General features: G+C 38.3%; 1 protein-coding gene across 1 annotated transcript in view; it reads right to left on the bottom strand.

Annotated features, from left to right (window-relative positions):
- Positions 1 to 1,254: 1,254 nt before the first annotated feature.
- The window catches only part of COG6 (component of oligomeric golgi complex 6), a 138,961-nt gene continuing 125,700 nt past the window's right edge, over positions 1,255 to 14,515 (bottom strand). Inside the window, exon 19 of the mRNA XM_032150736.2 lies at positions 1,255 to 4,574. Coding sequence (XP_032006627.2) covers positions 4,493 to 4,574 — 82 coding nt within the window. The 3' untranslated portion in view covers positions 1,255 to 4,492. The remainder of the gene's footprint in view (positions 4,575 to 14,515) is intronic.

Genomic DNA, 14,515 nt, shown 5'->3' with positions numbered 1-14,515 from the left:
AAAAAAAGTAGCCTGAGAATTTTATTCTTAGATAGGGTGAACAACTTGTCCTGGTTTACTCGAGACTGTCTCAGTTTTAGCACTGAAAGTTCTACATCCTAGGAGCCCCCTTAATTCCCATGCAAACCTTCATTTCAAGTGTCCATACAATGCTTATTACAATGTCATGTATTAGGCTACAGTGAAGAGCTCAGTGAATTTCTACCTGTATAAATAATACACATAACGTTCTCTGGTTACTTGAAGTAAACCTAGAAATTAATATAAAAGCTAAAAAGTAGAAAAATCTCTACCATTGCCAATTTTCTTCCACCTCTGCCACCTTTGAGACAGCAAGACCAATACCCCCTCTTTATCCTCCTCCTCAGCCTACTCAGTGTGAAGACAATGAAGATGAAAACCTTTATGATGATCCACTTCCACTTAACGAACAGTAAATATATTTTCTCTTCTTATGACTTTCTTAATAACATTTTCTTTTCCCTAGCTTACTTTATTGTAGGAGTACAGTATATAATACATATAACATACAAAATATCTGTTAATGATGTTTATGTTATCATAAGGCCACCAGTCAACAGTAGGCTATTAGTAGTTAAGTCTTGGGGGATTCAAGAGTTATGCACATATGTTCAATTGCACAGGGGTTGACACCTCTAACCCCTGCATTGTTCCGGAATCTACTGTATAATGAAATAGTTGGGGGAAGAAAACTGATTTCTTAAACTACTTTGAAATAAGTCAACACAGTAAGATGGATTGCTGGATGAACAGAGATAAATGCTACAAATGATCATAAAGAAAATGTTATTGGTAGAATCTATGAAATCAATAAATCTATGTGTTCCCTGTATAATTTTTTTCAACTTTGTTGTATGTTTAGAATTTTTCATAGCAAAATATTGACAAAAAAATTATCTCAAGAAATTAGAAAGCAAATGGCAAAAGGAAATTTTGGTAAGTATGAAAACTGAAATTGATAATGTCAAAACAGAAAAATAATAGAGTTAATAATTCCAAAAACTACTTTTAAAAATAATGAAGTGGATAAACAATTACCAAATTTAATAAAATAAATATTGAGCAGAAATATGCAACATTTACAAAGATAATAGGAAATGATCATAGACACACAGACTTTGAGTTATTCACAGAAGAGTACCTCAAGTCTGCAAATAAATTTGGGAACAGAGAGATAATGTATAATTGTTTATGACAATAGAAAATTTCCAAAAAATGACACCCAAACAGATATAAAACCTTATTAGCCATATATTAAAAATTGTGGTTGCCTCATTTTATTCAGCAGTTTTGTATATGTTCTGTAATGAGAATGTTTTCTTCAGATATATAATCTACCATATTGTCATAAATAGAAGTTTGCAAAAATCTCTTGTAAAGTTAAACTACAAATACTCTGCAAACATAGCACACAAAAAAGCAAACCCATAGACCATGGTCATTTATTAATATTGATGCAAAATCTTAAATAAAATACCAGTAGACATGATCTGCTAGAATCAATGCCTAGATCATTCAATATTAGGAAATCTATTACTAAAATACTATGGATCACATATTAATTAGTCAAAAGAGAAGAATTATGCTTCCATTTCCATAGATGCTTAAGAGCTTCAATACAATATAATAATATCCACTCTAGATTTTGAAAATCTTAAATACCAAAAATAGATTCATCTTAACATGAATCACACATATATGTTTATCTATCTAGATATACATATAGAAAGTGGGTGTCTGTCTGTTTGTATGTGTGTATGTAAGTATACCAGCTTCTTGCTAATGAGATTATTATTGAAAACCTTGTTTTTAAAATCTGGAACAAGAAAGCAGGCCTTTGTAAGCAATCTTATACTGTTTCTGAGGCAACAGTCCATGCAATTAGACAATAGAAAAACATTTTCTTAATTTAAGGTGGCAACATTATTTTTTTAGGTGATGTAATTGTTTACCTGAAAAACTCAAGAGAATCAACTTAAAAATATATCACAAATGATATGAGAATTCAGAAAAAAGACTGAGAAAAAATTCATAGCCATTATATATACAAAGAACAAGTTAGATGATATATTAACAAAAAGAATCTAGAAATAAGCCTAATATAAAAACGTTAAAATTATACTTAGGGGCATAAACAAAGACTTCAAAATATAGACATAAAGTCCAATCTTAAACAGGAAGATTCAATATTATAAAGATGTCAGTTCTCCTTAAGTCACTATATTTTAATTTACTGTACTCCCAAAAAGAATACAAACAATATTTTTTAACTACATGAGATGATCCTTAGTTTATGAGAATACAAAATTTATGAAATAGATAAAACAGAAATTTATAAAATAGAAAAGTAATGAGGAAGAACAGTATCTATGAGATATTAAAACATATTGAAAAGTTACATTAATTAGTTTATAAATCTACAGATACTAGACTCATGCTTTGTGAATAGTAGAAAGATCAATGGGAAAAAGACTACAAAAGCCAGAAATAATAATAAGTAGAAAAGCAATAATAGCTTATGTTATTTAGAGCCTCTTGCATACCAGGCTACACAATTTTAAGCCTTACACAATTTTTACCTTGCATTTTGTTATCAACAATCTCGTGGTGTTATTACTATTTTTATCCTCACTTAGTGCATGAGGGAATTGAGAAAAACAAATTACATAATTTGTTCAAGTTTGTACCACTCGCAAATAAAGGAGATAAGCTTTAAACCCAGATAGCTGGACTGCAGAGCCCACACTCTCAAGTATTATGCCTTACTGCCTAAACGCAAGGGAGAATTTAATAAATGAAAAGTGTATTTCAAATAACTTTCAAAGTGTAGGTTAGTGAATATAACCTACCTGGTTAAAAAATAGCAATGGAACCCTACCTCACATTTATTTAAACAAATTAATACCAGGTGGATAATATATTTAATATTTAAATAAACAAAAATTTAAAATAAAGGTCAGGTATGTTATAAATAGTTTGGTGCCGCAAAAGAAATAGCACTCAAATATACAATTTTCTTTTTTTCTTCTCAGCAAGGCAATTTACTTCTGTAGAAGGGTGTGCCCTCACAGATGGAGCAGTGGTGAGTACACACCTGGACAAGGGAGAGGAAGGGGTTCTTATCTCTGACGAACGTGGCCCCTGCTGCTGTGTCACTCATCTATTGGCTAGGGTTAGACCACACAAGCTGAACTAATTCCAACTGGCTAATTTAAAGAGGGTGATGGGGTGAGTGGTTTGGTGGGAAAAATGGCTATGGAATGAGACAGGGTGGAGAATGAGACAGGGTGGAGCAGGTAATGGGAATGAGTCAGGGTGGAGCAGGTGATCAGAATGAGTCTGGGCGGAGCAGGTAATCAAAATGAGTCAGGGTGGAGCAGGTGATTTGAATGTGTCAGGGTGGAGCATGTGATTGCAAAAGGTTGCTTTATGAGGAAGTGAAGTTTAAAAGTAGAAGGCAAAGAATTGAACATACTAATGTATTGATTCTTTGAAGAGAAATTTAGAACTCATATCTAACAGGTATATAATTGCTGCATGATTTTTAACAACAAAATCAAAATATCCATTAATAAGGATTGGATTATAAATTGGAGTAAATTCATACTGTGTATTACTGTTCAGTTATTTTAAAAATCGAGGCAGCATTATTTATACAGCAGGGAAATGTGATGCAAAACTTATCATTGAGCATAAAAAGGAACAGAATATTGTGTGTAGTGTGCTATCATTCGTTTTAGACGTGTGAGTGGTCTGAGTGCAGATGCACAGATGATCTTTAAAGTATGCACGGGAATTGGAAATTAGAAAACAGGGATTGCCTCTGGGGAAGAGAACTTGATGGCTAAGGTCCAGGGTAAGAGGAACTTAATGTTTACTGTGTATCCTTTTGTGCCTTTTGAGATTTTTACAGTGTACATGCTATTACCTATTCATAAATAATAAAATTTAAAACCAACAAGTACAAGTGAGGATATTTTAATCATCCCCTGCATAATGCTATCTCTGCCAGGTGAAGTAAGCAACTTTTGTGAAAACACAAAAAATAGTGAAGTTTAGAAGAAAAGAGTGGTGGACAAAAAAATTAATAATGGATTTTTAGGGCTTACTTTTCTTCATGTCATCTTGTCTTTTAACAATCTATGAACATTAAAGTTACTTAGAAAGTAACACATATTTGAGATAAGAACAACAATAGTGATAAAGCCAACACAATTGGTGTTTACACTTAGACGGACACCATTTTAGTGCTTTGCATACATTTACTTATTTAAGCCACACAGCAACTCTACATGCTGTGTGTGTCATATTATTATCCACATTATTCTGAAGAGTAAATCTGAGTTTCCATTTGGTTCATCCCTCACAGCATTTCCACCAAATGAAGAGTCACAGAATAGACACGGGAAGATGACAAAGCCATCTGGCCACATTTCTATACCTAGTCCCCAAGGCAGAGTTTTCTGAGACATCACCTCCCACAGCTGGAATGGCTCCAGAAGCACAAGGTCCTGCACTGGTTACAAGATGATGATGGGCCTTGGAGTGGATGCCTGTGAGCAAATGTCAACATTCAAAGACAATGTTGCTGATGGTGCAGTTTCCTGCTTTGAATACCTCACATTCCTGCATATTCACAGGGAGGGCTGAAATAAAGATTCATCCAGGACCATACACTGATTACCATGTGGTGGAGGACGTGTGAAGATGGAAAGGGCAATTAAGCACTCTGCTTACCGTTGATTATTTTATAGTGGTAACAGTTGTCACACAGGAAAAGCTCTAAGCATGGCATTTTGAGAAAATTCCATGCCAAAATATAATTGCTCCACACCTCTATCCTAAGTGGCTGAAATTCCATAGGAAGGAAGCACAGTTGCCTTCTGCCTGCCAACTGCAACTTTTTAAAATGAAAATAAAATGAAATATATACAGTTTTCCCTCACTATCCATGGGGGATTTGTTCCAGGATCCCCACAGATACCAAAATCCACAGATGCCCAAGTCACTGATATAAAATGGTGTAGTATTTGTATATAACCTACAAACATCTTCCCAAATACTTTAAATAATCTCTAGATTACTTACAATACCTAATACAATGTGCTTAGTTGTTATGCTGTATTTTAAAAAATGTTTTAATGTTGTATTGTTGTTTTTTTCCCAAATATTTTCAACTAGCTGTTGGTTGAATCTGTGAATGCAGAACCTGCACAAATAGAGAACAGACTGTGTGTGTGTGTTGTATGTGTGTATGTGCATAAATACATATATATAGTTAACACTTAACAAATAAGGTGAATCATATTAAAACAGCAAACACATAGGATTCAGTCATTTATTTGTTCTAAGCCTTACTATGCCTCTTAGTAACTCTATGCAGCCAGGCAAGATTAGTTAATCTGTTTCTCATCTGTAAAATGGTGAAACTAATTCTCATTTCTTAGGGTTGTAGGGTGAGTTAATACACACACACACCACACACACCACACACACACACACACATCACTTGATACAGAATCCAGTTAAATGCTAAAGCATGCAGTTAAATGTTCCACTAACATCAGTTTCCTCCCACACTTTCCTACCAATTAACCCCATCTTCTTGGCAGGCAGTGCAAGAATACTTTGCTGAAACTAAATTTGACCATCTTGCCTGGAACTGGCTTTTTGTGCAGTGACCACCCACACTCTCTTTTTTCACTCCACTCCCCTGACCCTTGACCCAGTCTGTTCATTATAGTTCACAGCATGATGAGCCAATCTCACAATGAAGAGGGACATTTCCTACCTTTGAGAAAAAAAATGGGCAGAGAACCAGCAGACTTGTGGTGCCTTCCATTTCCCATCTGTAAATTTCTCAAAATCCCTTCCAGTAAGCAATCTCTTAGGGCTCATAATGTGATTAATAGTATTAAGTGTCTCAGTTGTCTTGAGCATTTCAGATGCAAATCTTTCTTAATAATGTACAGTTATTGCATTATGGATGGGAGACAGTTTGATCAGGTTCTTTCTCTTCTCATGCATGCTAGAATCTGAGGGGGCTTACACGAATCAATCAGTCAATCAACAAGTAAAAGTTTTGCTTCATTTCAGCAATGAATTAATAGGGTTGCCATGGGTTAAATCCAAGTGTCCCCCCTGGAATCCAGAGACCTCAAATCAGCAAGGCTAGATAGAATTCACATCACAGAGTGGCTCTTCCTGGGAGCCCTATAAAAAATGATTATCAATTTCATATTTGTCTGAAATGCCACCGTTGTAAAGTTGAATCTTAAAAGTGCAAATATAAGTGAGTACCATTTTCTCTCTGCAAAACTTGTTTCAATATCACTTACCCTACTGGGGTTGTCATTTTCTTGAAATGTGATTTCCAAACTGTCCAGTCCTAACAACTGTGCCTCTCCTCTCCACTCCCTGCCCATTGATAACAAACTCTGCAGGATCCCACAATCACCTAGAACCACATGCCCTTGTCTGGGCATCCACTATTCTCCTTCCACTCACTGTCAGCTGGATTAAAACGGGCCGAGCCAGTGTTCAGCCACCTTCTTTATCTGCCTCCCCATTCCTTCCTCTGCCTATTCACGCTGCTGCAGAGGTCTGGACCAGCTTCCTGAAATCTCCTGGAGAGGGAAATTTCTCCCTTTAGCCTGGCCTCCCAAGCCTGGTTGTTTTGGGTAACTGATTTCCTCCTCTCTTCTCACTAGGGTTCATATAGCTTCCTTTGCTAGCCTGCTAACCCTTCTCCACCAGTGAGGAGTTTCTTCTAAGCCCTAGGATTTCAGAGTGCTCCTATGTTTCCTGCTGTTGGAGTGCAGGATTTCCTGAGCCAGGGATGTATACGGTTGAGGCACTGCTGGGCTCTATCCTGACTGCACCTCATAGAGATCATCCTACTCTCTGTACAATACATCACATTTGTATCTCAGGGCATTGAGTTCTGTCCCTACTTTGATATATCATTTCCTTCACTCCCCAAAGCTGAGCAAAGTGGAAAATCTTCCATCCTCCAAGGACACTTAACCCCTACTCTCTCCGTTTTGATTTGGGAGTGGTCCTTCTGCTTCAATTCCTCATCGAAGGATTTAGTTTAAATACAAGATAAATAACTAGAAAAGCAAAATGTTGTATGAGGTGTAGTCTTCCAGCTGAGATCTCTTCTGAGTGCCCTATCAAAAATATTAAATAATTCAAAAATAAAAGGATTAGCAGAAATACCTGTTAGGGTAAATTCTCTGATCCTTTTTGTTTCTGATGGAGGAGGGTAAGTAGACACTCTTAACAATTTAAAGGATCAATTGTGTATATGAGAGAACTCCTGAATAGTAACTAGAAAATGACCATAGACGTAAGTTAATTTTCAATCTGAGAAGGGCTGGTCTGATGGTAGTGGGTTATCATCATTTATTAACATTAGTGTCACTAAAGTTGGTATAAAACCCCCGACTGCTAAATTTGACTGGCTAGAAAAACTAAATAAATCTGAGAAAATAATATTTACCAGCGAAGACCCAAAGTAAAATACTTAATTTCTCACATGGCCAGATAACAAGAAATCCAACCCCTTTAATCCCTGCCTTACTAGCTTCAGTTTTCTGACATCCTCACTATATACCCTGATATAGCCCAGAATGCCAAGGAGTTTACTAGAATTTCAAGGAATTCTCAGGTTTCCAGCTTTATTTCTGGAGCAGGGACTTAGACGCACCTCTTTTGATGACGTTCATTGCTGTTTCAAAGCAAGTATCCTTCTTCCAAAGGTAGAGCTAGCTGAATTCCAGGCATTCGAAAAGGTTCTCTGTTGACTATGCCATAGCCACAAGGCTGAAGCATATTGTGGTTGGTCATGATCAAGGCCAAGGACCTGAGACTGGGCCTTCACTCCAATTCCTGCCTAGTCCCTGGTAGTTCATTGTTAGACTTGCTCTTCCCTAATACATTGCTCATTTAGGAGTTCTCACAACCAAATGACACTGAGTTGAACATGTTAGCCCTCAGACACATTTTTTTCAGGCTACCAGACTGTCCCCAGGATGCATGCTCATCTCAGCACCCATACTCTGGGAGCTCCTGAACCACCAGCCTTCAGAGTGGGAGCCCAGAGGTTCCTCTTTCTGTTCTCTTGAAAAATTTATTTGAAGGATTTCACTGTTCTCCCCTGTTCCTGGGCCTTAGTTAAGGATATTATCTTCATCAAAACAGGTTTCCTTAACTTTGAATCTAAGAGAACAGGAGCTGGAAATCTCCTTGTAGACATCTGGACAATTGCCACATGAATTATTCACTCCTTTACAGTAAACTAAAAGCTCTGGTTATTTACAGTTTCTACAAATTCCAACTCAGCGAACTGTCTACTGTGTTCTAAACTATGAACTCCTGTGAACTTCAGGTCTCTTTGACTTCTATATCCAATGCTTACTGCCCCTGGTGCAGAACAGTGTTCGGCAAATACTAGTTGGATGGATCTGAAGCCCAGAGGCCTCCTGCCTCTTCTAGGTAGTGGTGGTCTCCTCCAAGTCTCTGCTGGAGTTTCCCAACTAATCTGGATTCCACCACTCATTGCTCACAGCTATTCTAGGCCGTGCCATTACCCTCATAGGATGTTCTCCTGACGGGTCCTGCACCTGAGCTATTCTTTGCAGGTGAGGTCAGGTGTGCTGTACTCTGACAAATAGGTATATTCTAAGTGTTCCATGAATAGAAGCTCTTGGCTCATCAATGAAGGTGATGACAGCTTTTCCAGGCACAGCCTTCTCATTACCCCTTCTTAATGTATTAAATGGGCTGTGTGGAGTGGACCGTGTTATGTGACCAGATGGAGCCGGCCCTGTGTCAAACTTTGCAGCAACCAGCTGGCTTCCCTTCTCACCACACTTTCTCTCCCCAGAATTCATGCTGTTTGGGGCCACTTCCAGCCCAGCTTCCACTTCCTGTAGGCTAGAATGAAAAATGATCTCGCTTGCCTTCAGGTTATATGTTTATCAGAAGACCTCCAACAAAAGAGGAATGGAAAATGCCCTCGGTAAACTCTAGTTGGACTTCTATATGAAAATTGTGTTACAGTTGTATTTGGATGACCACTTAGCTTGAGGAGCCGCCTATAGATAAATGATGTTCAGGTGTGCTGAGATAAACTGAGACAGATTCTGGGTCATTTGTTGGTTTGGGGTCAGAGTCCAAATTAGTGACTGTATTTTATAATATTGAATATCTGGTCACTTAAGGTTAGTTTGGATTGGTGTGTAGTCTAACAGGCCTCTGGGAAGTACTGTCCTTTTCAATCTCACAAGCACATTAGTAATACTGCCAACTGTACCATCATTTTAAAACAAAAAAGATACAGTGCTTGACTCTAAGAATTTAACATCAAACAGAAGAGAATAGAACAATTTTAAAATAAGGCATTGTGTTTATTTATGACATTAGGAATGGAAAAAAGAAAAGAAAACAAAACAGAACAAAAATGAACAAACAAATATTAGTCATCTGGTAACTAAAAATTCCAGGCTTTTGTGTTGTTGAGCATCGTAAGTTTCTAAATAATACCATCCTACTTGCCCAATGGCTGCCACACTCTTGTCAATGACAATATTTATTTCCATTTAAAAAGTAAATATTTCCTAACAAAGGGCATAGGATTGAATGATATAGCTTTGTCTCCACCTACAGGAATAAAGAGAATGAATTCTTATTTGTTATTTGAAAATATGTAAGACCTCTAAGATCATCATTAAAAATATGAGGTGAAATCAATACTTGAGCTTTACTAACACATTCTTCTATAATGAAGTAATTGGATCAAAACACGGTCAGTTTAAAAAAGACATAATTAGGCTGGGTGCGGTGGCTCACGCTTGTAATCCCAGCACTTTGGGAGGCTGAGGTAGGCGGATCACGAGGTCAGATGATCGAGACCATGGTGAAACCCCGTCTCTACTAAAAATACAAAAAAAATTAGCCGGCCGTGGTGGCGGGCGCCTGTAGTCCCAGCTACTCAGAGAGGCTGAGGCAGGAGAATGGCGTGAACCTGGGAGGCGGAGCTTGCAGTGAGCCGAGATTGCGCCACTGCACTCCAGCCTGGGCGACAGAGCGAGACTTCATCTCAAAAAAAAAAAAAAAAAAGACATAATTAATGTGAACCATTATGCTTGTTTAACTTTTTGCTGAACTATAATATATGTATAGAAAAGTTCACAGTCATCAATATACACCTTGATGAATGATCACAAAATAAACATACTTGTCTAACCATCATCCAGATCAAGGAACAGGACATTCGCAGCACCCTAGAAGCTCCCTCAAGAATCACACTTACTTTTCAAATCAGGATTCAAAGTCCTAGTTTTTAACCTATCCACCAGTCACATCCCATGGGAAAAAGGCATCTTATGGGCAGGTGAGCCACAGACTCCAGACATGCTATTCCCCCCTGAGCACTGTGGTCTAGGTGCTGCCCCTAAGAAGGCCATTGCTAGCCCCTGTTGTGATGGGGGGAGGCAGCCCCTGACTTCCTACGGCTCCTGTGTTCTACTGTGGCTCCAAACACAATCAGCTTGTGCTCATGTTCAAGGACAGGTGTAGCCCTCATTTTCACTTCATCCTCACTCTGGATGAAAATGAGGAGAGACTGAGGTTTTCTACTCATCAAAACCCATTTCTGGTGCACTTCTTGAAGATCCATGGCACACAGTATTTAGGGAGGACTCCTGTCTGACCTGGACAAGAGTGGGGCCACCCACAGGTTACTACAAGCAGCATGTCCAACATTCTACACCTCCACCAAGGAAGAAATTAAACTCTTTTGCTTATTGCCCAAACTACAACTTCTAACTAAAACAGATCTGCATCTGCTTTAGGTTATCTTAAGCTTCCTGTTGTCCAGTGCCTTGAAATGATTATTTCACAGTTTTTTCAGATTTTTGGTTGTTTCAGACAGAAGGGTACCTCTAGTCCGTTACTTCATATTGGCTGGAAGTAGAAAGCTGAAGAGTTATGCTCTGACAGCCCTCTGGCCTCTTGAAAAGAGCAAGGTTTCTAGAAATACAAAGCATCTGATGATTCCTAGGCTTTTCTGTACAATGGGTAATGTTTTCCCCTTTACCCAATATGTGTGGTTGCTTGTTCTGTGACCAGAGTCTGTAGATATTTTCAGATTTAGATTTTAAATCAATGAACGATATCATCTCCCACTGATTCAGCTGGGAAAGAACAAGTTTACATTGTAAATTAAGAACCCAAGGGAAAAGGGTTTGAGAAGAGAGGAAATTAGAAAGAAAATTATAAAACAACCAAATATAACAGGTTTAATTTTCTTCCCATAAAGTATTAATTAAAATCATTTGTTAGATTATTTCTAATATTTGTTAAAATTATTTGAAAAATATATTTGGATGTTTGTCACTCAAAGAGTTAAGCCAGGCTCCATGGGGAGACTTGGGACTGGTGACCCTGCCAGGTGCTTTTGGTAAAAGGGAGGTAACAATGTGTCTAGTGCATACATATTGTGGGCACACTTCAGCTATTCAAACCCAGACAGAGGAAATGGGGGAATTGGGGTGGGAGAGGGATGGGGCTTAGAAAATGAATAAAAAGAGAAAATGGCCCAAAACTCTTTGCTGTGGCTCTTCATGCAATGAAAGCCTGCATTGTGTCAAGCTGTGAGTCAAAATAAGAAGGGTTATTCAGCTATCACAGCCTGCATCTAAAATATGAAATAGTTCTATCCCAGCCATTTAGTTTCTCACACTAAAAAAAAAAAAAAAAAAAAAAACCTCCGCATTTGCTCCTACTTTTTTCTGCAGCCCACAGTCATTTCATATTTTCAGGGGAAAAACAAATGTTAACTTTTAAAAACCTGTCTTGTCTAACCTGTCAACTGATTTTGCACGTTCCAGTGAATTGGGATGAATGCTTGGCCCTAATTTGATGTTTGCCAAAAAAGAGTCCTCCAGCCCTCTAATAAGCACCCATGTATTATGTGGGTAGCAGCTCTCACCTCCCCTTCTCTTCTCTGAAACAGCTCCCCTCTGCATCCTTGTCCCCACCCCCAGGCCCTTCACCTCCATTTATTTTCCGTGGATGAGAGTCTCACAGTGAATAGGAAACATCTTTAAGAAGGGGAGAGGAGTTGTGAAAGAGATTTAGAGGCCAAATGGGGCTCTTGGAGAAAAAAGAATTCAGAATCGTTGATATAACTCAATGGCATTCACTGTTGCAGAGTAATGAACTTTTTACTTAGTTAGCAACAGTTCATCCAATGTCCTAGACTAATTTGAGGCCATTTTCCAAGAAGAAAAGAAAGCTATGCGGTTCACAGCCATGCATCTGTGCACAGTAACAAGAGCCATTGCCTTTCCTCGTGCAGATTTTTGTGCAAGGAAAAGACTAGCTCTTATCTTTGTTTCTCTGCCCGGTTCCTTGTGCGGCATTTTTTCATATGACTAAACACAAGGGGAAATTAAATGGCTCATATTCCATTCTGAAGGGTAAGTTTTGCCTGAAAAATTATGTGCTATAACTTGAAAATATTCTATGTCCAGATGCCCTCAGACCTCCCTAAATAATAGAGTGTTTATAAAACATCCAAGCATTTATCCTAAAGCCAAGTCTTCTATTAAGTTAGCTGAAAGTGTAATACATTGAGAACCCATGGCGTTTCTTTTCTCGTTTCTTCCATATTAATATGGATATTGGGCCAAAAATAGTATTTTTTACTTCTTGTATTAGTAAATTAATAAATTACTTCACCCCAGACATTGCCTTTGAATAGAAGGGACATTTCTTTCAGGGAAGAGTCAGCTGCCAGGGCATGCATGCCTGAGGGTAACATTTAGACTACTGGTGGTCTTGCCTTCCTTGGTGCCAGCCATCATGTTGCTTTATATATTCAAAAGCAAAGTTCTGAACATTTAAATTTAATTTGGTCGGATATCAGGAGTTGGGATATTCTGATCCTATCAAACATCTTCTTTTCTCTTTTTGAAAGCAAGCTTGTTGGTGTGATGGCTGTACTTGAGAAAAGTAGGCAAAAAAGTAGATTTTGGTTTCTAGTTTGAACTCAACGCATTTGTAAGTCAAAAATTCAAAACTCTCTTCTCAATCAATTTCCTGACACATGTTCTTGGAATGTCACTGTGGACTTTGACTGGAGCAGATAGCAATTATTTTCTTTAAGTCCTGCATGGGTTAAAATTCTATTCATTCTTCATCCATCAGCAAGTTTCTTCCAATTTAAGAAATACTGTGACTTGCCTAGAGTAGGTACCTAATAAATGTTTCTTAATTTTATTTAATCTAGGATAATATCTCTATGGACTATTTGGTAGCCAGATTCTTGAGCATTCTTGTAATGTTTGTTCACGATAGCTCAATTCTCAGAGGTGAAATTGAGGTGAATGATTCTGAAGTGATTTCTGGCCCTGAGTCCCCTTCCTGTGATGTCAGAGACACAGCTTTCTGAGGTGACTTTAGGACAGAACTCTGGAGAGGTCTTTGTTCAATGAAGCCACACTAAGAATCTGAAAGGATCTATTCAAGGGTTCCTGAATTGCTCCTCATGGCTCCAGCTGAGATTTATGCCTCTGATTTCAGCAGGACCCTGGGTGCCATTTGGTCTTTCTCATCTCCATGATGTTGAACCTGAGAAGTCACATAGCCTGGCTGGCACTTTTCCAGACCACTTCCTCTGATGAGAAAAGAAAAACAAGGCTTTGTGACACAGAAGAATGCATGCTGCCTGTCCTGGATCCGCAGCCTACCCAAAACAGTATCCAGGTTCTGCAAAGCCCAATAGGATGATGTGGAGATAACACCGTTGCTTATAGGAATGATCGATTTAAGGGACACATATGACTGATGCCAGCATCTTTTGTTCTTGTCTCTGGATTAGCTCTATCACAGGTCAAACAGACTCAGAATAGAATTAGTAATCAGCATCATTGCTAATACTTACTGAAAGCACTTACCATATACCCTGCACTGTTTTAAGCTCTTTACATTGATTTATTTTATTCTTACAACTCTATAAAGCAGATACTAATGTCATTTCTATTTTACTGGTGAAAAAATTGGAGCATAAAGCTTTTAAATAGATTGCTCAAGGTCACACAGTGTGACAGTTTACAGTAGCATGCAATTTTTTTGACACTCCTCTCTTCAAAAAGTGGAGTATAATTTTCCTTCTCCCTTGATTTGAACCAGACTTAGAGACTCAATTCTAATAAAAAGCATATGGTGGAAGTGAGGGCATGTGCTTCTTAGGCTAGGATGTAAGACACTACCCCTTCTACCTGGCATTCTCATGGATTTCTCACTTTCAAGGAAGCCAGGCATCATGTGATGAAGACTCTCAGGCAGCCTGTCTGGAGGCCCACAAGGGGAGGACCAAAACCAGACCAACGTGTCAGCCATGTGGATGAGCCACCCTGGCAGTGGCTCCCCTCCTGCCCCAGTCAAGCCTTCAGATGACAACAACCATGATAGCCCCTGAGGC

This window comes from Hylobates moloch, unplaced genomic scaffold (assembly GCF_009828535.3).
Source record: "Hylobates moloch isolate HMO894 unplaced genomic scaffold, HMol_V3 SCAFFOLD_4, whole genome shotgun sequence".
NCBI classification, from domain to species: Eukaryota; Metazoa; Chordata; class Mammalia; order Primates; family Hylobatidae; genus Hylobates; species Hylobates moloch.
Note: the sequence above shows the minus strand (reverse complement) of the source record. Positions and strands in the feature narration are given on the sequence as shown.